Source organism: Podarcis pityusensis (genome assembly GCF_964106645.2).
Source record: "Podarcis pityusensis genome assembly, chromosome: 5".
In the NCBI taxonomy this organism is placed as follows: Eukaryota; Metazoa; Chordata; class Lepidosauria; order Squamata; family Lacertidae; genus Podarcis; species Podarcis pityusensis.
Window position 1 is genome coordinate 89,539,948 of NC_138032.1, and position 26,748 is coordinate 89,566,695.

General features: G+C 45.2%; 2 protein-coding genes across 4 annotated transcripts in view; one reads left to right on the forward strand and one right to left on the reverse strand.

Moving 5' to 3' along the window:
* Positions 1-2,214: 2,214 nt before the first annotated feature.
* On the reverse strand, positions 2,215-6,664 carry CBY2 (chibby family member 2). Its single transcript, XM_081005722.1, has 2 exons — positions 6,510-6,664; positions 2,215-3,349 (listed from the first exon to the last, which is right to left on the reverse strand). The coding sequence occupies exon 2, from the start codon at positions 3,292-3,294 to the stop codon at positions 2,332-2,334; it is 963 nt and encodes a 320-aa protein (XP_080861848.1). The 5' UTR covers positions 3,295-3,349; positions 6,510-6,664; the 3' UTR covers positions 2,215-2,331.
* A 30-nt stretch (positions 6,665-6,694) lies between these two features.
* ERICH6B (glutamate rich 6B) overlaps positions 6,695-26,748 on the forward strand; it is a 31,486-nt gene continuing 11,432 nt past the window's right edge. The window contains exons 1-11 of one of the 3 annotated variants that reach the window (XM_081005518.1): positions 6,695-6,749; positions 7,159-7,237; positions 10,609-11,022; positions 12,235-12,307; positions 13,463-13,533; positions 15,578-15,643; positions 16,709-16,765; positions 19,098-19,129; positions 20,602-20,715; positions 22,498-22,655; positions 25,499-25,566. In XM_081005518.1, the coding sequence (XP_080861644.1) occupies positions 10,638-11,022; positions 12,235-12,307; positions 13,463-13,533; positions 15,578-15,643; positions 16,709-16,765; positions 19,098-19,129; positions 20,602-20,715; positions 22,498-22,655; positions 25,499-25,566 (1,024 nt within the window). In that variant the 5' untranslated portion in view covers positions 6,695-6,749; positions 7,159-7,237; positions 10,609-10,637. Of the gene's footprint in view, positions 6,750-7,158; positions 7,238-9,277; positions 9,600-10,608; positions 11,023-12,234; positions 12,308-13,462; positions 13,534-15,577; positions 15,644-16,708; positions 16,766-19,097; positions 19,130-20,601; positions 20,716-22,497; positions 22,656-25,498; positions 25,567-26,748 lie in introns of those variants that run through there. The other 2 variants (XM_081005517.1, XM_081005519.1) reach the window with 2 other exon arrangements.

Below are 26,748 nucleotides of genomic sequence, written 5' to 3' on the forward strand. Positions count from 1 at the left end.
GCTGCCCGGAATCGTTTCCGAGGGGGTAAGAGACGCTGCGCAGCGGCGGATGCGTCACTTCCGCCTCCGGCAGGAAGCGGCTGGCAAAGCCTGGGCCCTCTAGACTCAAGAGAAATGTAGACTGAACTCGCCGGCCGGCTTCCGGGGTCCGTAGAAAGAAACGCGCAAAAGGCATGACGTTTCAATTACCCAGCTTGCAAAATGTTTAAATGGGTTTAAATCTAAGCGGGTTTCTGGGGTTTAAATGGGTTTAAGCGGGTTTCTGGTGTTAACAGGACGTTGCTTCTCTCTCCCCCCCAGAGCAAAAGTGGGGAATTGCCCGTTTTATTTTGATTATTTTGCGCTTTTATATTGTGTTTTTTTCCTGAGACCTGCAGATATAGGGTGGTGTAATAATAATAATAATAATAAAAACAAAAACCAAAAATGTTAAGGTGCCTCTGACTGGGTATCAGTGTCATTCTTTTCCTGACTCCTTTTTTTTTTTTGGCGGGGGAGAGAGGTTTGGTGTTCCAGTTCAGTCCAGCAGTTATTAAAGTGCTGGAGCTGGAGCTGCTTCCTCAGCCTGGGTTGTGACTGAAAGGTCTTGCTGGCAACGAGAGAAAGAAAAATCAAACTCTGCATCTGCTGTCCTCTGCTGTTTCTTCAACAAGCTCTGCCTTAAGAGTTCAGATGCAATAGGTTTTTTAAATATAAATTATATATGTGTGTGTGTAAAATCATTTTAACATTTCAAAACAACATCCTTCCCCATCTTTCTGCAGTTCCTTAAATTTACTTTTAATATCTTCTGCATATCCAAATTACGTTACTTAATTTGCTCATTTAGTCACCTACTTTAAATATATACTCTTATAAAACTGCAGGGTATTACAATAATCCTGCCAATGTTCTTTTCTGTTTACAATTTATCTGTAAATATTCAATAAAACATTTCCATTCTTTTATAAAAAGTTTGTTCTCTTGTTTTGTTATTCTTCTGGTAATAAGTTCAGATGCAATGTTAAAGCTCAAGGTTTAGCATCGTGTGAATAAACCTGGGTGAACCGTGAGTAAGAAACTGGAAACATTCACTTCTAGGCTTAAAACTAACCATGGTATCTTGTTATGCCTGACAAGGACAAACTGTAGTTAGTTTAAACTACAGCTCATTGAACCAAACTTATGATCAAGACATAGTTTCTGTTCTTGGCTTATAGTCCTCAGTTCAGATGAAGCAGCAACTATGGTTAGTTTAAGCCCCTACTTCCAATCGCCTTTCATGTAGTTTTAATGTCATGTCCAAACTGGGCTTATGAGTAGTTTACATTCAAAGGGTGTGAAGATTAAGGAATCTGAAGCTTAGCAAAAAAATTCCAAATAATAATAAAAAATGCAAAGCCTTTCTGAGCCTCATCCTTGTTACCACGGTGACTGTGGAAAGTCGCATTTATGGATTCCTGCATTTCAGTGGGTTGGACTAGATGATTCTTGGGGTCCCTTCCCACTACAATTCTATGATTCTGTGATCTTTCCTTACATGTTATTCAAACCTCTTTGTAAAATGAAGGTATAACCATTGTTGTAAACAAAAATCTGCCCTTTTTCCCTTATGGGGTATCCAAGAGCCCATATAGGTTCCCTATTGGTAGGAGAAAATAACAGAGGCCAACCAGAAAATATTGAGACGCAAAGCAGCGAATAAGCCTGATCTTTATTGATCTGTTGCAACAGGGTCCTCACTCACCACATGAAGGAAGGAGGAGGAACCCAGAACAATGGCACGCAAGGCCTTATATGGACTTTTGAAATTGCCACCCTGTAGATCAAGACCACCCCCAGAAACATCATACATACATCACAGAAGGGGTGTAACCTAAGACCACGCCCCAGATACATCATACCTACATCACAGAAAAGGTGGTCCAAAACAGAAATTTGTTTGTTGTTTTTCCTGTTTGCCAGGTTATCTGATTGCATTTCCTGATAGTCTGTCACACATCAAAATGCTGATTACTCAATTCCTGAGACAATGGGAAGGCTCCCTGACCCCCCCCCCCCTCCTTGCAGGGAAAACATTTGGTCAGTTTGGGAATCAAAAATGGTTCCAGGTCGGTCTTCCTGTGCTGATCTATGTACGTGCTTGGTTTGTACACTTATGAACATTTAACATATAACTAAGACCTCAAAATTCCTATCGCAACATTTAAAACATTTTTAGAAGCTCATCACTGCTTTCCTGAATCCACAACAGAACTTTATTCAGGTTTATGACGCAGGAGAGAGATAATTTTACAAATGTGAACTGCCTGCTATGCACCCTAACATCTCTCCCTGCAGCTAACTCAACTTTCAAGCACTTTCGGGATTCTTCATTCCAGTTTCAGACTCCTCCATGGGGTCAAAGGAGTGGAGCTCCTCGTGCAGAAGATCCATCTGAGCAATGATCTTACTGATCGCAACTTTCATGGCTTTTTGCTGGAGCTTCAGTTTTTTGTTCTCCTCCCAAAGCATTTTGTTCCCTCCTTGGATGGTCTGGAGGTCCTGTTTTTCTTCCAGTAGTGCATGGTTCTCTCTTAGGAGCCACAGAACAGTTTCATTCAGTTTCTGGACAACTTCAAGTGCCTCGTTCTCCTTCAATGGCAATAAGGCTTTGTTTCTTTCTTGAACTGACAAAACTCTCCTCTCCCCTTGGCTTTCCTGGACAGCTTCAGCTGCTTCGGCCGGTGCAGTCGTGTTGCTGGCTTCCTGGCCTACAATTTTACTGGTTTCCTGGGCCGGGGTAAATTCATTTGCTGATGACTGAGCAGGTTGCTTTTCCTGCAGGAATGGAGCGGGTTTCTTCTCGTCCGGGAAGACCTTCAGAGCCATATTCTTTTCCCGGAAGATCTGGAGGGCTTTCTTCTCGTCTCTAAAAACCTGAAGGGCTTTCTCCCCCATACCATCCTTGAGCCCCGCTATGATCGGAAGGGCTGCTAAAGGGTGGTTTTCTTTCTGGAGGACTTGCTGGAGACTCTCGTCATAAATAACCTGGATGCCCTTGTTCTCCATCCGAAGGGACTGCAGGGCCTTGTTCTCATCCCGGAGAGCCCTGTTTTCCACTCGCAGGGCTTTGTTTTCCTCCCAAAGGGCTTTGTTTTCTTCCCAAAGGGTCCAGTCATTGTGCATCTTCTTGCCTGAGTGCTTCTGTCGGGCTTCTGTGGCGGAAGAGAGTGCTGACTGAATATAGGTTTCGTTCACCCACTTGCCGTCTATGAAGATAAAGGTGTCATCGCTCAGTTTGACCCGTGGCGGGATGTAATCCATTTTTACCATCCAGCAGCTACCGGTACATGCATTGGTTCAAAAGAACAACTGAAGGGCTGGATTACTGCATGAAACAAAGAGAGACAAGTCAAACAATTTCCTTAGCAGTTCAGAAACAGTATTTATTTGAAAGGAGTACAAAAATCTACCACTGGCGCTTCAGAAACAACAGATGGGGAATCAAAAGACAATGCATTCATTTTTAAGACGATAAATTACATGAAATTAAGCAATGAAACAAAGTTGTTTTCAAGTCAATACAGAGACCATAGCATATCCAAACTATGTTTTCACTTTCTCTTTGTGAATTCCTTGTTTGTTTGTTTGTTTGTTTGTTTGTTTGTTTGTTTTAATCCTTATTGATCTTTTGTGTCAGGGGAGTTTATAAAGTCAGTTTGGGGAAGAAGGGCCTTTATATAAGCTCTTGCAAAGTTTGAAGTCAACTCTGACATCACCTAAGCAGTTACTACTAATCAGCCTCTTCTCTTTGTGTAACTTTTCCTCCCAACATCATTGCTTGATCATTTGAGGGCCAAACCAGCCATGCACTTAAATACACAGCTACGTATCTTGTTTGTCACAGTGTACACGTATGATGAAGCTGCTTGTTATGGGGCTTTTCTTTGATTATTATTATTATTGATTTTTAAAATTAGCCCAACTTGCCACATGTCCAGGTTTTCCCGGACATTTTGCTGATTCAGCAGAAATCCGCCCGGACGCCATTTTGCTGCCCGAATCCCAGACGTGTCCCGGAAGAGCTGGACATATGGCAGCCCTATCTTCAATATCTCCATATTGAAATTGAGATGGTAGAACTAGAAACCTTATGTAAAATATCCCCAATGGACACCAGTTCAGAAGTCTAGGCGGCTTTTTTCAAACAGCTGACCTGTATGTTGAGCTTTCTTCCTGCAGGCCCTCCAGGCCGTCAGTATTTTGCAGGAGGGAAGCAAGCTCATACCGGAACGTTCGCAATTAAAAGTGGATTAAAGCACTCTGTTGGCGTAGTGCAACAAACCCACTTTTAAAAAAAAATACAGAGGGACTTTTTGTAGCTTTGCAGGAAAGTGATGGGGATGAACTGATGATAAACAGCAAGGTGTGTCAGCACCCTGCAAGCAAATTGGGATGCGGCTGTTGTTATAAAACCACCCAGTAAACAAATCGGAAGGAATACTCAATAAAGGTCAGGCGTAGGCACACAATATCTTTAAAGCACATTGGAAGCAAGTTCTTTCCCTCAAAGGATTCTGGGCACTGTAGTTTGGTGAAGGAGCGTCTCCACCCCCATCGTTCTACCCGGACACTGAGGTCCAGCACTGAGGGCCTTCTGGCGGTTCCCTCACTGCGAGAAGCCAAGTTACAGGGAACCAGGCAGAGGGCCTTCTCGGTAGTGGCGCCTTCCCTGTGGAACACCCTCCCACCAGATGTCAAAGAGAACAACAACTACCAGGCTTTTAGAAGACATCTGAAGGCAGCCCGGTTTCGGGAAGCTTTTAATGTTTGATGTATTATAGTATTTTAATATTCTTTTGGAAGCCGTCCAGAGTGGCCGGGGAAGCCCAGCCAGATGGGCGGGGTATAAATAATAAATTATTATTATTATTATTATTATTATTATTATTATTATTAGGGTTGCTGGGAACTGTAACTCCTGAGGGCTCATCCAGAAATCCTTTTGTGCTCTTGAGTGCCCGATATTGAGGGCCTGCATACAATTATCATCTTGCCAAGCTTGTTACCGTATTTTTTGCTCTGTAAGACTCACTTTTCCCCTCCTAAAAAGTAAGGGGAAATGTGTGTGCGTCTTATGGAGCGAATGCAGGCTGCGCAGCTATCCCAGAAGCCAGAACAGCAAGAGGGATTGCTGCTTTCCCTGCGCAGCGATCCCTCTTGCTGTTCTGGCTTCTGAGATTCAGAATATATTTTTTTCTTGTTTTCCACCTCCAAAAACTAGGTGCGTCTTGTGGTCCGGTGCATCTTACAGAGCGAAAAATACGGTAACTTCCTAGAAGTGACTGGCTGCCAATGGGTGGACAAAGAACTGGGAAGTCATTGGAAGGGCTTTTTAAATGGGAAACACACAAGAACTCTGTTCTGGCACCTCTCCAGTGGGTTCCGGCACCCCTTTTCCTATAAAAATAGCACTGGCCTTGGAATCACCCAGCACAGGTGATGGAGGATGTTACGTACTGAAGTTCTCACCGAGGGCCAGCAGGGGGATATTGTAGATAGTTATGCAAATAAGGGATCGAAAGTGACGTTCAGTGATTGGATAGTTTTAGAAAGTTGTTACAGTAACGTTGTACTGGAGCTCTATATAAGCAGGCTGGCTGAACCCTTCAGTTCAGTTCTGTCCTGGCCTGTGAATAAATAAGAGCTGTTTGAAGAATCGCTGTGTCGTCTGATATGTTCACCCACAACTTAACAGAGGAACCTTATGTATTTATTTTTGGCCTTATGAGGAAGGGTTGAAGGAGCTGGGTATGTTTAGCCTGGTAAAGAGGAGACTGACAGGAGATACGAGAGCCCTCTTCACATATCCCAAGGGCTGTCCCATGGAAGAGGAAGCAAGCTTGTTTTCTCCTGCTTTGGAGGGCAGGACTCAAAGCAATGGCTTCAAGTTACAAGAAAGCAGATTCCAGCTAAACATACGGGAAAACTTTCTGACAGTAAGAGCTGTTTGACAGTGGAACGGTCTCCCTCGGGAGCTGGTGGACTCTCCTTCCTTGGAGGTTTTTAAGCAGAGGTTGGGTGGCTATCTGTCATGGATGCTGTAGCCAAGATGCCTGCATTGCAGGGGGTTGGACTAGATGACCCTTGGGTCCCATCCAGTTCTACAATTCTATCAAGGCGATTAAAGTGTCCCAGCACCCTTAATTTTGATACGGGGCTTTCCCCACAAACATCTGAATTGACGTTTGCTCCGAATCAGCTTTAAAGAGCAGGTTTTAAGCATGGAAAGCTGAGGTGAAAAACAACAACAATGCTCAGTCACGGAGTGTTAAAATGTGGACTTCTGCCTGGAAAGAGTCTGGCAAAGTGTGAATAAACCCTCAGCCTTGATTCAGTTAAATACTACAACTGAGTCATAGATTAGGTAAAAGGACAGTTTAGCTCTCCAGGGAAAAAAGTCTCGGCAGATCTGTGAAGGACGTCTGCTGAGACAGAAGTCTAGAGGGCAGTGGCTGAAGTGTGTGGCTAAATTTGGCTGTACTTACTTTCACCTGAAAGTGGTCTTTCTTACGCTTTCAGATACCGAACATGTAGCATGGACCACGAAGGGAGAGTCGCCGCCACCTTTCCTTCCTTCAAACTGGTTTCCAGTGCTGCTTGCTGCTACAGGAACAAACTGTTGACAGGTTCATGCAACAAAAGGGGGGGGGGCGTGTCAGATCCATTGTGACACTGAAGCAGCATCTAAGCACATCTAGAAACCAAGCAAGTGGTGAAGGAGAGAGGTAAAGTATTTTGTAAATCGGTTTTCATTAAAGTCGGATTCAGAGTCGAGAGTTTCTCAACAATAACTTCATTGCAGCACATCAGAGCGTTTTTCGGACCTGGGATGATACCCCTGTTGTGGTCATTGGTGACCTGAAGTAGCACATTACTGCCTTGCTCCAGTTTCCCCTCATAAACAGGAATTATAATGACCGACTTTACTATGTTGTTTTGTTGATTGAGTGGATAATTATTAAAATGTGCACTAATGGTGCCTTTCAAAGCTGTCTGCTCCCCTTGTATATTTTAAATGGTTCTCACAGGTCCAGCCACTGCCAGTGTGTGCAGGTGTGCTGTAGCCTTAGTTCAAAAGACCTTGAAATTTTCACCCAGCAGCTCTCTCTTTCTCTCCCTAAACCACCCCAACAGAATTCTGAGAATGGAATAGCCCTTCATGAACTCCCCTGTGAGTTCCTCAGCGGAGGGGTGCAGGATCAATGGGACAGCTGTAAGTTGTTTCAAACTGTTTTTAATATTGTGTTGTGACATTGTGTTTTAATGTTGTAACCCACCCTTGGTGTTATGTACTGATGTTCTCACCCTGGGCCAGCAGGGGGATACTGTAGATAGTTATGCAAATAAGGGATCGAAAGTGACGTTCAGTGATTGGATAGTTTTAGAAAACTGTTACAGTTATGTTGTACTGGAGCTCTATATAAGCAGGCTGACTGAACCCTTCAGTTCAGTTCTGTTCTGGCCTGTGAATAAACAAGAGCTGTTTGAAGAATCGCTGTGTCATCTGATATGTTCACCCACAACTTAACACTTGGACCTTAAGTTAAAGGACCGGGTAGTACAGTGGTGCCCCGCAAGACGAATGCCTCGCAAGACGAAAAACTCGCTAGACGAAAGAGTTTTCCGTTTTTTTAGTCGTTCTGCAAGACGAATTTCCCTATGGGCTTGCTTCGCAAGACGAAACGTCTTGCGAGTTCTTGCGAGTTTGTTTCCTTTTTCTTAAAGCCGCTAAGCCGCTAATAGCCGTGCTTCGCAAGACGAAAAAACCTAGGTACCACTGTATTTGGATTTTGTGCTGTTTTGATATTTTTTTTATAATACAGTGGTACCTCGGGTTACATATGCTTCAGGTTACATACGCTTCAGGTTACAGACTCCGCTAACCCAGAAATAGTGCTTCAGGTTAAGAACTTTGCTTCAGGATAAGAACAGAAATTGTGCTCTGGCGGCGCAGCGGCAGCAGGAGACCCCATTAGCTAAAGTGGTGCTTCAGGTTAAGAACAGTTTCAGGTTAAGAACGGACCTCCAGAACGAATTAAGTACTTAACCCGAGGTACCACTGTATATATTAATTTTTTTTCTCTCTTTTTTGGAAAATCAAATAAAAAGATTATATATATAAAAAGAGAGAAATAAACCATTAGCCCAGCTAATAGGAATGTCCTACCATACCCTCCAACATTTCTCCAGTTAAAATAAGGACATCCTAAGGAAATGCAGGGCATTCTGGGATCAGATCAGAAACTGGGATGGCTTCTGTAAATCCAGGACTATCCCTGGAAAAAAGGGAGACTTGGAGGGTCTGAGATTCCACTGCCCAAGGTAGCTGCTTCAGTCTGCTTCATGGGCGGGCCAGCCCTGACTTGAGGTGTATATTTTTAGGATATGGTTACCAGACTTTTTCAGTGAATCTGGGGACACTTTTTTTTTTTTTGAAGCTGAGTAGCAACAGGGAGTCAGTAGTGGGGATGGTGAGGCAAAAGGCCCTGGGTCCAAGCACACATGCATATTGTAAAAAGGTGAAAGCCATGAGGCAGCGGGTCTGGAAAGTAAAGGAGCGGACATTTAGATCGTATTTCATCGGAAGGACAAGATGGCGCATCTGCTCGAGTGAAAACTTAGATTGTTGGATTTTTGTGAGAGATATACGAGAGAGCATTACAAAGCCCACACAGAGACAAAATAAGACTGTTCCTTTCAATCCACTTGTGAGGAAACTCGGAGGTGACTGAAAAGAAAAATGAGTAATGACAAAGATGAGAAGATGGGACTGGAAACATCATTGCAAATAGGAAAGCAGCACGAATTTGGATGTTTGGATTCCTGACAATTGAGAAGCATGGGTACCCCCCACAAAAAAAATTTAATCTGGAATACATTTGGACTTTATGAGGTGTATTGATATAATTTGGACTAATTGGTGTAGCCTTATGAGGCTTTGCCCTCGGGTGGGAAAAATATTGCGCCTGGGAAAGGGAAGTGGGAGTCAACAGACACTCAAGGAATAGTTCGGATGAAAAGGCTTTTTATTTCTACCATCCATGAACTGGTAGTAGGAGCAAGTGTGATAGTTCACAAAAAGCATGCACGAGTTCACAATCATGTGCACAAGCATATATACCCCTTTCCAGTTCCCTCCCCCTTTCTCCTCCCTCAGGATTTCCTCTGAGCATGAACAGAAAGCTATCTTGGGACTACTGTGGACTCTTGGCACCCTTCCCAGGAAAGGGGGGGAGGGTGAGAAGCCAAGGGGTTTTCAGAATGTTCAGATATGTTTCAATCTCTTGTTCTGGCATGGTTCCCGGACAGAAAGTAAGTTGCAATGTGGTTCTTTAGCAAGGCCAGAAGGCATGAGAAAGGCCTGAGAAACAATGGACTGTTCTCTACCTTTGTTACAGCAGAGCGGAATGTTTCTGATGCTTAGCTGCTGAGAAAATGATTTTGAAAAGTTTTGAGAAGCTTTGAGCCTGCTTTGGTGGGGGTGACTTCGGGCCTAGGTGAGGTCACCTGTCCTCCTTTGGTGGGGGGTGACTTCAGGCCTAGGTGAGGTCACCTGTCCTCACCTTCCTTCATTGGTATGTTATGTTTAATCTGGCAAATGGAAACTTAATAAAAATTATTGGGGGGGGGAAAAGGTGCAAAGCCCTTCTTTTGCACCCTGTGAGACATAAATGCGCAGTTTTCAAAAAACTAGGCAACGGTGCGCCGCGTGCCCATGACTCCCAAACCTTCCCTGATCTCCTGCCTCCTTCCCCCTTTGTTTTGACAGATCAGGGGAGGCTCAGGAGTCACGGGCGGGCAGCCGTTGCCCAGGACTCTTTGTGACCCCATGGACCAGAGCACGCCAGGCACTTCTGTCTTCCACTGCCTCCCGTAGTTTGGTCAAACTCATACTGGTAGCTTCGAGAACACTATCCAGCCAGCCTGGTAGTGCAGTTGGCTCTGGCTGGCTTTAGGAGATGCTCGCTGCCGTGGCGCAGGAAAAATGGCAGGCGCCACGGCAGCGAGCAGCTCCTGAAGCCAGCCAGAGCCAACTGCGCTAACAGGCTGGCTTTGGGCTGCTGTGGCTGCCACTGCCACGTTTCCCAGGGACAGATTTACAAATCTGGGGACATTCTGGGGACGGAATTTGTCCGGGGACAAATTTGCAAATATGGGGAGTGTCCCCGGGAACCAGGGACGTCTGGTAGCCCTGTTTTAGGACCTACCTGTTTTTTGTGCTCGTAAGTGGCTTTAAAATGTTTAAACATTGTGTTTTAATACAGTGGTACCTCAGGTTACATACGCTTCAGGATACAGACTCCGCTAACCCAGAAATAGTACCTCGGGTTAAGACCTTTGCTTCAGGATAAGAAGAGAAATCGGGCTCCAGCGGCACGGCAGCAGCAGGAGGCCCCATTAGCTAAAGTAGTGCTTCAGGTTAAGAACAGTTCAGGTTAAGAACGGACCTCCAGAACGAATTAAGTACTTAACCTGAGGTATCACTGTAGTTGTAACCGGCCCCAGGAGCTCAGGGTGAAGGACGGGTAAATAATATTAATATTTATTATTTCATTGTCCCTTTGTTTCCTTTATTGCTTTCAGAGCTCAGTCTCCTTTTTTGTGTTGACAATATGTCAAGCGGACAGAAGCTCCCAGGGCCTGGTAGTAAAGACCGTTTGGAATCAAAAAGAACCCCTTCACTTTCTACATCCCAGCCAGCGGATCCCAACTCTTCCAGCTTGCTTCTCACTGAAGAAAACGTTAAGAAACTGCAAGAGAAGAATTCTACTTCTAAATCTGCCCTTGCTAGAGAGTCAATAGAAGCGTTCATTACACAGAGCAATCTCTTTCTGAATAAGAGCGAAGCTACTACAAGTCGAAGCAAGGAGCAAAGTCTGTCTGAGGAAAAAGAACCAAAGGCAGCTTCTATTGTTATCCATGTAGAGGACGCATGCGAAGATGTCTCAGAAAACACTGAACAATCCTCAAAAAAAGGTACCTGTATATTATTCCCTGGTGAGTATTTGAGACTTTCTGGTCACAATGCATAAAATACAAATAATTGATTTAAAATTGAACAACAGCAGCAGCAGCAAAGCGAACATACAAAAATGCAAAAATCACACCTGCATAAGTTTAGCACTCCACATCTCACACTCCTCCTTATGAAATTTGTCTTGGTGCCTAGCTCTCAACGTACTGTATTTTTTGCTCTATAAGACTCACTTTTTCCCTCCTAAAAAGTAAGGGGAAATGTGTGTGTGTGTGTTATGGAGTGAATGCAGGCTGCACAGCTATCTCAGAAGCCAGAACAGCAAGAGGGATTGCTGCTTTCACTGTGCAGCGGATGATCCCTCTTGCTGTTCTGGCTTCTGAGATTCAGAATATTTTCCCCTTGTTTTCCTCCTCCAAAAACTAGGTGCGTCTTGTGGTCTGGTGCGTCTTATAGAGCGAAAAATACGGTACTTGCAGCCAAGGCAAATGTTGCAACCAGTGCAGTAATAAATACATTACTGTCAGCCAGCAAAATAGAGATTTGCTCAACTACATGAGATATGGGAAGTCTACAATTTAATCTAGTATTTTATTTTATTTTATTTTATTTTATTTTATTATTTTATTTTATTATTTATTTTTTAAAAGTCTCAAAAGCAGCTGGGGACCCAGGAGCTGAATAAGATCGGGGCAAGGGCACTGGGTTCATCCACCTGGGAGTTTAATGTGGATTTGAAGCTGCTTGTGTCTCTATTATTTATTGCTTTATTATTATTTATAATATCCTGGGTAGATGTTTTGCTGAGTCAAATCTGTAGTCAAGATGACCAGTCCCACTAGCCCAGGGATGGGAAACATTTTTGGCCCCATGGGTCAGAACCTCATCTGGATCAGCCATGCAGGTAAAATTTGGCACGTGAGCAGGTTCGCCGCACCTGAAAATAACGCGATGGCGTTACGATGTCATGTGAGTGACAGGCGAGTTGTTCCAACCAGCTGCCCAAATCCCTTGTGTTGGTTCCCAATCGCCCAACAGCTCAATGGCTGTTGCTGGTGACCTACAGTACAAAGTGGGTTGCTAGTTCTATGCTCAGTGCTTTGGGAATCTCCCTTCATAGCACTCTCCCCAGTAGAGGAAAGAAGCCTTTATTCTGAGCTAATGAAACGGAGACAACTTTTACCCCTGTTTTATTCCGTTGATTTTAAAAGAAGTCCCTTTCTCTCTTCCTTCAGATTCCCAGACGAGATCTCCATCATCTTCAGTTCTTGAGTCTCAAACATCAATGAAAGCAGAGTTGCCAACAATGTTAGTAACATTCTGCTCTACATTTCATTAACACCAATAATGGTGCTGTGTCCAGCCAGCCAGCCTATTACCGAATTTTTGGCTCTATAAGACTCACTTTTTCCCTCCTAAAAAGTAAGGGGAAATGTGTGTGCGTCTTATGGAGCGAATGCAGGCTGCGCAGCTATCCCAGAAGCCAGAACAGCAAGAGGGATTGCTGCTTTCACTGCGCAGCGATCCCTCTTGCTGTTCTGGCTTCTGAGATTCAGAATTTTTTTTCTTGTTTTCCTCCTCCAAAAACTAGGCGCGTCTTGTGGTCTGGTGCGTCTTATAGAGCGAAAAATACGGTAAATCAGTAGTTTAAGATATGGTTTAGCTCAGAACCATGCTGACTTGTTTCTGATACTGAATCCAAAAAGCCACCAGAACAGGCCCTCTTCCATCTGAAAAATGACATCTGTGCATCACTCCTAATTGACAAATGATCCCTTGTTGAGGGGAGGGAAGAGGCAAAAACTAGTTCCAAGGAAAACCATAAATACACTCTGGCAACGCTATTGCAGGGCCTGATAATGTTCTTTGATAATCACCTGTTCATCTTCCAGTGTAATTGCATGTTCCACATTCTGCACAGGACAAACCGGGCAGTATCTATGAAAAGCGACCAATGAAAACAAGTCTGACATCAGAAATAGCAATATTCATAAATCCGTAGGATAGCATTTCAGTCTACCAGGGGACTCTGCAGCTAATCTTCTGGTAGCTACTTTGGGGCAAAGGAATTTAAAAGGGAAACTCCAGTGTGAAACAGCAGAATTACAATTTGTCAGGGAATTGAGAAAAATTCCCTTCTGTCCAAATAGAAACAATGGTCTCCTTCTCTACTGCAGATGTTAACTAAACTCAGCATTGCCATGCTGCTTTATTTTATTTATGAAATTTATGAAATTTATATACTGCTTGACTGTAAAAAAAACAACAACAACCACACCTCAAAGCAGTTTACAATATAAATTTACAACCGTAAACTTTGTGTGTGTGTGTGTGGAGCACAGAACTTTGTATTACGTAGCTCAGAATTCTTTCCCCCTGCCCTCAACACAACACCAACATATATATGGGGTATCTTTGTTAAAATAGGAAGTCTCTTACTGAACCTTTCTTTTCCCATTGCAGAAGATGTGGTGTTACAGATGTGGAAACTCAGACAGAATGGAGTTACTCAGACATGAGTTCAGAAGAAAAAAGTATGATAATAAGAATACTGTGCTGGCCTTAAACAGTTTTGTTTTTCGGAGAGTGTGTTCTAAACAATGACACAAGCATATGTACATGTTGAAAACCAGCTTTGGGCTGACTTGGCAAAATTTGATTGCATTTAAAATGCTGTGGTTTTATCTCTCAAATGCTATTTCTTTTATTAGCTAGATTCCTTTAAACTACTACAAAATTAAGAGATCATGTCTAACCCTTAATGAGGAGAGGGAAGATGAATTTGCACACTTTCAAAGTCTAAATTTCACTAATTTTGTATTGCTTTGGAATGCTCTGCTCTTCTGTGTAGGTATGTATTTCTTACTTGCCTCTTTCCCTACAGACCCTCTTGGGTGTTAAGATCAATAGAAGTTGCCCTCTTGGTTGTTCCACCACCCTCAAAAAGCATCTTCTATAGCAGCCTTTATAGGGACACGGGTGGTGCTGTGGGTTAAACCACAGAGCCTAGGACTTGCTGATCAGAAGGTCGGTGGTTCGAATCCCCGTGACGGGGTGAGCTCCCGTTGCTCGGTCCCTGCTCCTGCCAACCTAGCTGTTCGAAAGCACATCAAAGTTCAAGTAGATAAATAGGTACTGCTCCGGTGGGAAGGTAAACGGCATTTCCGTGTGCTGCTCTGGTTCACCAGAAGCAGCTCAGTCATGCTGGCCACATGACCCAGAAGCTGTACGCCGACTCCCTCGGCCAGTAAAGCGAGATGAGCGCTGCAACCCCAGAGTCGGCCACGACTGGACCTAATGGTCAGGGGTCCCTTTACCTTTATAGCAGCCTTTAAGTTGCGTGTCGAGACCCCGCAGCCACCCCCTCGTTGGGAAATAACTCACACAAGGACATGGATATTAGGTTTATGTTATTGGGCAAATTGGGCCACAACTTTATTGAGTTACAGAATGTGAGCGGTATTGGCTTAGGCATTGATTGGACCCGACTATATCTGACTCCTGCCCACTGCGCAGGAAGTCCGGTAAGGGTAAACCACCAGTAGGGGGAGCCCTGTCGATGCAAACCAACTCGAGCTCCTCCTGGTGTTCCTGTCAGGGTCGTCTCATGGCCCTAGCCCCGCACCCGGGCTTCAGACATGATCAACACCCCCGGATTCCTTTAACGGAATACCCTTAAGCATGGAAGGGCAGGTGATGGCCACACCTCCCCTCCCCCACAAAAGGTCAACAATGCCTAACCGCAACCCTAACAAAGTTGTGACGATTGCTACGAGGTAGGCGAAAACCAAATGGCCAGTGCCAATTTGCCAAGTGGGGAAAATTCCTACCAGGCCCCTTGGACAACCAAGGTGACCAACCGAGGTCCATAGCAAGGCCATTGCCTAAAAACTGCAAAATAGGGAGGGCGGGTGATTGAGGAAGCGAGCCAAAGAGGAAGCCCTCCGGCTCTCTCCTTGGTTTAAACGGTCCCAGCATGCCCCCCCCCCCGGCATGCGGATTGGCTGGCCGGGCTCTGATGTGACCGGGATCCCCTGGGCAACGTTGGACAAAGTCCCCCACCCAGTGTGGTGTAGTGGTTAAGAGTGGTAGATTCGTAATCTGGGGAACCAGGTTCACGTCTTCGCTCCTCCAGATGCAGCTGCTGGGTGACCTTGGGCTAGTTGCACTTCTGTGAAGTCTCTCAGCCCCACTCACCTCACAGAGTGTTTGTTGTGGGGGAGGAAGGGAAAGGAGAATGTTAGCCGCTTTGAGACTCCTTCGGGTAGTGATAAAGCGGGATATCAAATCCAAACTCTTCTTCTTCTTCTTCCTCCCCACTGTGAACTGGAGCGGATTTGTGGAATTCTCTTCCATGGAGGTTTGCCTGCCACTGCGATTATGCTGCTTCCAGCAAACGCCAAAGCTTTGGCTTTTGACACGTCATATGAATTTTTTTAAGTCCTGGCGGTACGGTTAGTGTATTCGGCAGCTGCCTTCGTTACATGTTGAATACAGTATTTTATTGCGTTGATTATGTATTGGGTTTTTATGTTGCTTGTCTCAGCATTGCGATATATACCAGTATTTCTCACACAGGGAGAAGGAAGGTGGAGCAGGCAAGCAGGATTGTCAAGGAGAGACCTTTGGTTGGAGAAAGTGAGGGTGAGTTTTAGCAACAGCAAGATGTACTTAACATTATTGGGGTTCAAGTGTCCATGGTAGCTTGGCTAGACCTCCTTATGATGCTTTTCTTAACTGATCCGTAGAAGCAATTGAAGGGTGAACAATGAACGGTAATGCGTTTACCGTATTTTTTGCTCTATAGGACGCACCCGACCATAGGACGCACCTTGTTTTAGAGGGGGAGAACAAGAAAAAAAATCTCCCCCTCTCTGCTCAGCACCCCTTCAGTGAAGCGGCAGGAGAAACAGAGCCCCTTCCATTTCTCCTCCCACTTCGCTGAAGGGGCGCTGCACAGCTCTCCCTCTCTGCTGAAGCCAGGAGAGTCTTGCTCTCCCGGCCTCAGCAAAAGGAACTTGAAGCCTCCGGAGCGCTGCGAGAACTCGCGCTGTGCTCCGAAGGCTTCAGGCGGCTATCCCTGAAGCCTGGTGCGCACCGACCCCTCTCGCTCTCCAGGCTTCAGCGAAAGCAACGCGAAGCCTCCGGAGCACGGAGGGAGCGCTCCCTCTGCGTTTCAGAAGCTTCGCGTTGCTATCACTGAAGCCAAGGAGCCTGCATTTGCTCCCTAGTACGCACACACATTTTCCCTTAATTTTTGGAGGGGAAAAGGTGCGTCCTATAGAGCGAAAAAAACGGTAGATCTTTCAGGGAAACTCTGGAGTGACATATTGACCCAATTGAATGCATTCTCCTAGAGCTTGTTCACATGTTAGCCACCTGATAACTGGTGTCAGTGTTTTGTGTGCGTGGATAAACTATCACAGATCAACCAAAGAGAGAAGGTTTGCAGAGCTTCATGTCACCTCAAACACAATGCTCTTCAATGGAGTCAGTTTTACACAATCATCTACAAGATATCAAGTGTTAGTTAAGGTAGAGATGTCAATGAGTGTTGACTCTTGCGCCTGCTTGCAATCAACATATCAGTTTGTGGGGGGGTGGGGGAGGCAGGAGGCAAATTGTTGATGGGGATTTTTTTCATTTAAGAAGCTTGAGGTTCAGTTTCAGAAGGCCACAAAAGTCTTTGTTTGTGTGTTTGTTCCACAGAGCTAATAGTTCGCAGCATATTAGAAAAAAAAGATGTCGCTGAAGTGGTCAGTGAAGGTACGCCTTGTCACACTGATAAGGTTTTAAGGCATTTCATCAGCCACAGGTTGAACTATTTGATACAGAAATAAGGTTGTAAGGTATCGTATTCCATTCAACTACCACCTTCACACATGGGTGGCACTGTGGGTTAAACCACAGAGCCTAGGACTTGCCGATCAGAAGGTCGGCGGTTCGAATCCCCGTGACGGGGTGAGCTCGGTCCCTTCTCCTGCCAACCTAGCAGTTCGAAAGCATGTCAGTTCAAGTAGATAAATAGATCCGGCGGGAAGGTAAACGGTGTTTCCGTGGGCTGCTCTGGTTCGCCAGAAGCGGCTTAGTCATGCTGGCCACATGACCCGGAAGCTGTACGCCGGCTCCCTCGGCCAATAAAGCGAGATGGGCGCCGCAACCCCAGAGTCGGTCACGACTGGACCTAATGGTCAGGGGCCCCTTTACCTTTACCTTACCACCTTCACAGGGAAGGTTCTGATAGTTCTGAGTTCTGTTCAAAATGGACATCAGGTAGCAAGAATGAGAAAGAATTCTGCAAACTACTGTGTGCTGGAGTAGACAGCCATGTTGCTGCTGGGACCTTTCAACATGGTGGCTTATTATGGGCTGGATGCCATTTACGCTTTGAAGTTTAGTTTCCATTTTTGCAGCACCCACATGGCATAGTAATCATCAAGATGTCAGCTTGTGCTTTTTCTTCTCTTAATTAACAGGTGGCTTCCGTTGCCGCAATCCTATTTCTCTTTGCTCCTCCCATGGGCAAATTTGTGAAAAACCAGTAATAATACAGAATAAATGTTTGGGCCTAGTTAGGACTCTGAGTTATACTGTGCGCTATTGTAAACAAAAATTGCCCTTTTCCCTTATGGGGTATCCAAGAGCCCATATAGAGTCCTTACATAGGTTCCCTATTGGTAGGAGAGAATAACAGAGGCCAACCAGAGAATATTCAGAAGCAAAGCAGCTAGTAAGCTTGATCTCTATTGATGTGTTGCAACAGGGTGCTCCCCTCACCTGCAGGAAAGGAGGAGGACTCAGAACAATGGCGTGCAAGGCCTTATAAAGACTTTTGAAATTGCCACCCTGTAGATCAAGACCACCCCCAGGAACATCATACATACGTCACAGAAGGGGTGTAACCTAAGACCACCCTTCAGATACATCATACCTACATCACAGAAAAGGCGGTCTTAAAACAGAAATTTGAATGTTGTTTATCTCCTGTCTGGCAGGTTACTTGATTGGATTGCCTGGGTAGCCTGGCCAGTCTTTTGTAATGATAAATACTTAGTTCCTGGGCCATGTCACAGGCTCACACCCTATTCATATCTTAAATGTGCCCTTAAGACAGGATTTGTGAGGAAAGAGACAATGGGGAGGTTTCCCACTTTGACCTTGCAGAGAAAACATTTGCTCAGTTTAGGAATCAAAATGGTTCCAGGTCGGTCTTCCTGTGCTGACCTATGTACGTGCTTGGTTGGTACGCTTATGAACATTACCATATATCTAAGACCTCAGAATTCCTATCACAGTGCACACACAGAAGTCTTCTTGTAAATTATGATGATTTATCCCTTCCAGTCTTCCCCAGCTGATGTTCAAAAGGGTTAAGGCGTTCACTGTCAAACCCAAGACCCTGAACTGTAGGCTGAGACCACACAGTAGCCAAATATAGCCCAAGAGAGCCGAGGCAACTGGTTTATAGCAAGGCAATTTCCCACATATTTGCACAGAGGTATAGAAGGTGTTCTTGTTTAAGATTGCTTACGGTAGCAGCAAAATGAGAATTCCGATACCCAATAAGAAAGAGCAGGTCAATTAAGATTTTAGGAACATTTGGTGAAATATGTATACCAGCCGTACCTTGGTTTTTGAACAGCTTAGTTCTCGGAACGTTTTGGCAAACCCGGGAAGTGACCGTTCCGGTTTGCGAACTATTTTTGGAAGCCGAATGGGGCTTCCGTGATTTCTGATTGGCTGCAGGAGCTTCCTGCAGCCAATCAGAAGCCGCAATTTGGTTTCCGAATGTTGTGGAAGTTGAACGGACTTCCGGAATGGATTCCATTCGACTTCCAAGGTATGACTGTACTTCACCACCACGCTTTGACACCTACAAAGAGAATATGTTGGGAAGTTTGGTCTTCTATATCTCTGAAAAGGGCTCCTCTATGTCCCATGCCTATCATTCAACTTGCTTTGCACCAAGCACCTTGCATTTTGAACAAAGAAGCAAACCTAACAAAAGCTTTTTGCCAAGGATTAACTTTGTTTTCCATCTTTGTATATTTACCCCCTTCTAAAATATTTCTGATGCGTTTGTTTGGAAACTTCAAAGAGAGTTCTGAAGATCACGAGTCAGATATTGAGGTGAGATCACGTACAGCTGGGACCAAAAGTATTGTAGTTCATCTCTTTGTAGGGGTTTGTTTTGTACAATTGACATCTTTGGTCACATATAACGATCTACCTGTGGGGAATGTATTTTTCTAGAAAAAAAGAGGTGCCTGAACTCACCATGAACACCTCCCTCGTTCTCTTAGAATGGCACCACCTGAGAGGTGCTGGAACTGAGTTTCTGTGAGTTCTCCCTGGGAAAAAAAAAGCCCTGGAAATGTAGATTTTGACTACTGGAGACAATATTTTAGAGAGAGGATGGGAAGAACCAAGGATTACACAAACACTCTTTAGGCACAATAGTTCACACCTAACTGACACAGCCACTCTCCTGCAGATATGAATTCCCACCCATCCACAGCAGTTTTCTGCTCATTTTAAAACTGTTTCCCCACAGTTCTAAATACTTGTTTAAATGAAAGCAAATGTTTTCAGGGAGCCAAAGTCAATCCCATTGTATTGGATGAGTGGTTCATTTGTCCTGGTCTGGAATCACAGAAGGGGCCTCCTCATGGAAAAGTGATTTGACTCTGAGCCTAAACCACATTCATATACATCAGGCATAGCCAAAGACCGCCTTGGGTCGGTATAATCCTGCCCCTTTGGCAGTTTATTTCCTGGGGTAAAACTTCAACCCTCAACAAGTTTGGGCTAAAATTGTAAAAAAAAGGTCAAGCTCAACAACTTGGGTGGGGTGGTTCATTTCCTGGTAAAATCCTGAAAAAAGAGCTCAGCAACTTCAATCCTAAAAAAAGCTCAACATCCCCTCACACACATTCACTTCATCAAATCTGGCCCTCTTTGAAAAAAGTTTGGGCACCCCTGATATACATGTTTTCCTGTGTATAGCTAGGTTTGGTTTTTTTTAAATTTTTTAAAAAAAATATTAATAAATTTTATTAGTATTTTCCACACAACAACAACATGAAAGATATCAAAAAATAACAATACACAACACACAAAAATCAACATTCGAAAACTAAAGAAAGCAACAACAACAACAAAAAAACATATCCATATCTCACAAGTTAATATTATAAACACTAAAACAACAACAAGACATTGACTTCCACCAATCCCACAGCACCTCCTTTATCTCTCATTGTGTCTTCCTGTTTTCCTGTTTTCTTTATCATCTCTATCCTAACATCTAGATATAAATCCTTCTTTCATATCCTTTCACTTCACAAGGTTATTCCAGACTCAGCCAGATTCCTGCCCTCGAACCTTGACTTTTGAGGTATTCATTTAGGCACTCCCATTCTTTTTTTACTTCACTTTTTGGTTTTTGTCTTATGTCCGTCAATTTGGCTAATTCTAAGCATTCTGAGAGCTTACATAGCCACTCTCCCCTAGTGGGCAACTGATTCCCTTTCCAGTATTGGAAAGTGTATAGCTAGTTTAGTTTGAGAAGCCATTTGCTTACCCCTCCACCTCTTTTCCAGGATCATTCTGAAACCGATCTTTGCCTTCTCGGTTGCTGTGAGTTTTGCGCCACGGCACTGAACCCTTTACCAACAGCAGAATACCTGGATGAGAGGCCAGAGAAAATGGAATGTGTGAGTATTGTTCTCATTTTCAAAACAAACAACAACAACTTCACTTCTGAAAGTGGAATACTTCCCAGAAAAAAAAGTATGTGCCCTGGTGGTTTCCTTTGGAGCAGGAGGAGAAGCAGGTGTCAGTGGGAAGAGACCCAGTCAGCCTCCTCCCCTCCCCTCCCTTCTAACCCCAGTGGGGCTGAAATCATCCCCCATTGGGGTGGCCGTACCCAGCTGCCCTTTGTTTGCAGTTTCTCTGCCCTTTCTTTAGAAGCCAGCCCAGAGATCTCTGTTCTGTGAGCATCAGGGATGCAGGACATATTGTCTGACAATAGCCTTTCCAACTTGTGTTAACAAGTTCACAATTTAGCAGAGTAACATTCCCCTTTTTAAACTTGCAGCGGATGCGTTTGCTCAGGCTCGCTAAAGCCTCTATAATAACTGTTCTGGTATGTGAGTGCATCTTATGGAGCGAATGCAGGGGGAGGCAGGCAGGAAAAGCCCCCAAGAGGCACACAAGCTCCGCGTGGCTCTTGCGGGCTTTTCCCCAGGAGGGAGAAGGGACTGATGTGGCCAGTCAGTCCCTTCTCCCTCCTTGTAGAAAAGCCCGCAGGAGCCGTGCGCTCCTTAAAGGGTGCGCGGCTCCTGCGGGCTTTTCTACGAGGTGGGGGAATTCCCCCACCTCCAGCAAAAGCACTGCTCTTTGGGGCTGGGGGGGATAATTTTTTTTTTCTTGATTTCCCCCTCTAAAAACTAGGTGCGCCTTATGGTCAGGTGCACCTTATGGAGCGAAAAATACGGTAACTGAACAACCAGAGCAGGCCATTTTGGCACCTGAGGCAAACCACAAAATGGTGTCTTCTCTCCCTAACACGGAAGAAGGGGGGAGTGAAGCTCTACATCAGGAACAAGGAGGGGAATAAAGATCTGAACTGAGATCTGCTGTCCCTGCAGATCCTGCCCCCTGAGGCAGCCACCTGGCCTTGCTTCATGGGTGGGCCAGCCCCGACAACAGCAATGTTCTTCTGCCTAGTCTTTAATGAGCATTTGTTCTCATTTGTTTCCAGGGAGGTTCTTCAACAATGAGCACTCCTCCTGATTTAATTGTGTGGTGCCTGTATATTTCCCTGTTAATCATTTGTTGATCCCACACTTTTCAGTGCATCTCCCCATCACTTTTCTACCCACAAAAAAGGCCATTAAAGAACTTGTTCTGCTAAGGTGGCAGGGCACTTTAATCATGCTAATCTGAACTTTTGGTATGTGCTTGAATTTGTTCCTGCAAAATACGGGCAGCCCAGAGGTGACGCAAGAGAGCTAAACAAAGCTAGTAAAGGTAAAGGGATGCCTGACCATTAGGTCCAGTCATGGCTGACTCTGGGGTTGCGGCGCTCATCTCGCTTTTATTGGCCAAGGGAGCTGACGTACAGCTTCCGGGTCATTTGGCCAGCATGACTTAGCCACTTCTGGCCAACCAGAGCAGCACACGGAAATGCCATTTACCTTCCCGCTGGAGCGGTACCTATTTATCTACTTGCACTTTGACATGCTTTCGAACTGCTAGGTTGGCAGGAGCTGGGACCGAGCAATGGGAGCTCACCCCATTGCGGGATTCGAACCGCCAACCTTCTGATCAGCAAGTCCTAGGTTCTGTGGTTTAACCCACAGCGCCACCTGCATCCCTCCAAACAAAGCTAAGAACTAGCAAATTTGGGATCTAGGATAAAATAGCCCGTAAATGAGAAAAACTTGATAGCGGCTTCCATTAAAGTGATTTTCAGATTACTGGGTTTTGTATAGCTTATGTGTTGCAGGACATACAAGGACATTTTCCAGTGTGTAGTTCAGGAGCTCATAGAAAACAGCCCCGAAGGAAGTACAATCGACATCACTCCTCACCGACACCAATCGGAAGGCTCTTGGCTAGAGAACAAGACTAAAAAGACACTGATAAAAGAGTGAGTGATTTTGGAGATGACTTCTTCAGTTCTCAAACTACCCAGAGACTTCCCGCTTTATTTTCTGATTGCTAAATATGACAGGACTGTGGAAACGGTCTTCAGAGGAGTTTGATCTGGCAGTCTACCATTCGGGTTGCCGTATTCCCAGTAGTGAAAATCCAAACAAAGTTGTTGAGCTGTTGAACATCTCTTCCCCGCCCCCCCCAAATGTTTTAGGCCTTTCCTTTGTTTGTTTCTTTTTTTAAATAGCCCTACTAGTCATACGTCCGGGTTTTCCTGGACATTTTGCTGATTCAGCAAAAATGCACCCGGACGCCATTTTGCTGAGCGATTTCTGGACTTGTCTGTGAAAACCCGGACGTATGGCAGCCCCTATCTACAATGGAATAAGACTCACAACCGGAAAGCAACTTTCCAATGTAGAATTTATAGCCATTAAAAAAAAGAAAAGAATCCAGGACTTTTATTCACTCCCAAGAAGAATCCATCTTAAGTTGTCATTTTGAGCACTTCCAGCGTACGGAAGAAATGCTTCAGCCTTGACAGACAAAAACAAGGGGCTCATAGTGTCTCCTGACATCTGTTCCCTTCCCAACATGTTTGCTATGGAGAAAAATCCAAAGTAGATAGATGCTAGTAATATATAGATTTCTCCTCATATTTTTTTTATTGTGCTACCCCTCCATCTTGGCTTTTTCGGCACATGGAGCTGCTTTCTAAATGTCATATAACCATAGAGTTGTAGAGTTAGAAGGGACCCCAAGGGTCATCTAGTCCAGGCATGGCCAAACATGGTCCTCCAGATGTTTTGGGACTACAATTCCCATCATCCCTGACCACTGGTCCTGCTAGCTAGGGATGATGGGAGTTGTAGTCCCAAAACAGCTGGAGGGCCAAGTTTGGCCATGCCTGATCTAGTCCAACCCCCTGTAATAAAGGAATCTCAGCTAAAGCATCCATGACAGATGGCCATCCAATCTCTGCTTAAAAACCTCCAAGGAAAGAGAGTCCACAGGGTCCCAAGGGAGACCGTTCCACTGTCAAACAGCTCTTACAGTCAGGAAGGTTTTCCTGATGTTTAGTCGGAATCTCCTTTCTTGTAACTTGAAGCCATTTGTTCGATTCCTATCCTCCAGAGCTTGTTTCCCTTTCCATGTGACAGCCCTTAAGATATCTGAAGATGGCTATCATATCTCCTCTCAGTCTCCTCTTTTCCACTTCCTTCAAGTGCTTCTCCTAAGGCGGGGTCCCCAAACTAAGGCTCGTGGGCCGGATAAGGCCCAAGGGACTCGTTTATCCGGCCCATGGCGACCCCCGCTGCCCACTGCCGCCGCCCGCTCTTGTGTGGCACATCCGGGTTGGAGAAGCACTGGAAATAGCTTGTGCGCATGCACAAGTGTTATTTGCGCATGCGCAAGCGTTATTTCCAGTGCACATCCGGGTTGGAGGAGGCCCGTGCACATGCGCACAACCTATTTCCGCTGCTCCTCCAACCCAGAAGTGCGCCGGAAATAGTGTGTGGGCACGCACTCCCCTGCCCTCTGGTCCGGTGCACGATCGGCACTGGAGACACCGGCCCGAGGCGCGGTAAGTTTGCTGACCCCATCCTAAGGCTTGGCTTCTATACCCTTGATCTCCTTGGTTGCTGTCCTCTGCACACGTTCCAGCTTGTCAACATCCTTCCTAAATTGCGGTGCCCAGAATTGGACACAGTACTCCACGTGTGGTCTGAACAAGGCAGAACAGAGTGGTATGATCACTTTCCTTGAGCTAGACACTATACCTCTGTTGATGTCACTGTGTGCATTGACACCTGTGGGTCCTGAAGGCTGACAGCCTGAAAATGATCAACATGCAGCAGCAACTGTCCACAAGCAATGCAGTTTGCTTGCCCAGCCACCCCTCAAGTACGCTGCATGGAGGAGGAGAATGATGATGATAATAATAATAATTTATACCCTGCCCATCAGGCTGGGTTTCCCCGGCCACTCTGGGCAGCTTCCAGCAGAATATTAAAATACAATAGTCTGTTAAACATTAAAAGCTTCCCTAAACAGGGCTGCCTTCAGATGTCTTCTAAAAGTCTGGTACAGTGGTACCTCGGGTTAAGTACTTAATTCGATCCGGAGGTCCGTTCTTAACCTGAAACTGTTCTTAACCTGAAGCACCACTTTAGCTAATGGGGCCTCCCCCTGCCGCCGTGCCGCCAGAGCACAATTTCTGTTCTCATCCTGAAGCAAAGTTCTTAACCTGAAGCACTATTTCTGGGTTAGCGGAGTCTGTAACCTGAAGCGTATGTAACCTGAAGCGTATGTAACCTGAGGTACCACTGTATTTCCTTGACATCTGGTGGGAGGGCGTTCCACAGGGCGGGTGCCGCTACCGAGAAGGCCCTCTGCCTGGTTCCCTGTAACTTGGCTTCTCGCAATGAGGGAACCACCAGAAGGCCCTCGGCGCTGGATCTCAGTGTCCGGGCAGAACGAGGGGGGTGGAGACGCTCCCTCAAGTATACTGGGCTGAGGCCATTTAGGGCTTTAAAGGTCAGCACCAATAAAACCCCAGTATCAAGCTGTCCTGCTCCAGTGCCTGAGTTTAGGGATCTGCACTTTCCTTCTAGTTGAGAAAAGCAAAAGCAGATCAGGTTCCAGCTCGTGAACTCAAGTCTGCTTTGTTTTTCCCCCACACGTTAATTTTATTTCAATCCGTACCTTCCCCCGGCTGTTTTCCCTGCCTATCCACTGCACAATGTTCACGTGGACGTAGCGTGTAAAACCTTGGCTCTGTGCCTGGAATTCTTTGCAATCTTAAGGGTTTTTACTTTCAGCATCTCTCTCTCCTAGGATTGAAGACAAAGGGGGCATTGATCAGTACAGGGACGTCTTTGAGCAATATATAAAGTTTGGGCCGTGTAAGTACAAGCCTCTTGTTGGTTGCAGAATCCGGGGAGTCTAGTCTCCCCACCCCTGCCCTTCTGTCATTCCCTCCAGCTCCTGAGAGCCAGTGTGGTGTAGTGGTTAAGAGCGGTAGTCTCGTAATCTGGGGAATCGGGTTTGCATCTCCGCTCCTCCACATATAGCTGCTGGGTGACCTTGGGCTAGTCACACTTCTTTGAAGTCTCTCAGCCCCACTCACCTCACAGTGTGTTTGTTGTGGGGGAGGAAGGGAAAGGATAATGTTAGCCGCTTTGAGACTCCTTAAAGGGAGTGAAAGGCGGGATACCAAATCCAAACTCTTCTTCTTCTTCTCTTCTACCAAAGAGTTTCTCCCAAAATCCGTGAAACAAGTCCTGCTACATTCTCCCTACTGAAATTAACTCCCAAACTGAAACCTTAAAGAAGTGGAACAAAGCAGACCCACCAGGGAAGGTGTAAGTGGGAAGAGTGTGGGCTGCAGGTAGGTAGATACAGTGAGGGGGACAAGTATTTGATCCCCTGCTAAATTTGCCCGTTTGCCCTCTGACGAAGAAATGACCAGCCCATAATTTTAATGGTAGGTTTAGTGTAGCTGTGAGAGACAGAATAACAGGAAAACCCCCAGAAACCCAGAAGACAAAAGTCAGAGATTGATGTGCATTATAATGAGTGAAATAAGTATTTGACCCCCTGTCAACCAGCCAGATGTCAGGCTACCTGGTATCTTCGCTGTATGTAAGGAGCTGAGATTAGAGGCACCTGCTGTAAGGGAGAGGTCTTACCCGTAATCCCAGCTCATTACAGTACCTGTACAAAAGACACCTGTCGACAGAAGTAATCAATCCAGCAGATTCCAAAGTGGCCACCATGACCAAGACCAAAGAGCTGTCCAAGGATGTCAGGGATAAGATTGTAGACCTGCACAAGGCTGGACTGGGCTACAAGAGGTAGATGGTTTTCCAGTTGTTATTCTGCCTCTCACAGCTACAATAAACCTACCATTAAAATTATGGACTGATCATTTCTTCGTCAGAGGGCAAACGGGCAAATTTAGCAGGGGATCAAATACTTTCCCCCCTCACTGTAGATAGATAGATAGATAGATAGATAGATAGATAGATAGATAGATAGATGATAGACAGACAGATACATACATACATACATACATACATACAGTA

Bases quoted from the DNA above. Each gene is read 5' to 3' on its own strand.
- CBY2 (XM_081005722.1), bottom strand. From the start codon at position 3,294: ATGGTAAAAATGGATTACATCCCGCCACGGGTCAAACTGAGCGATGAC.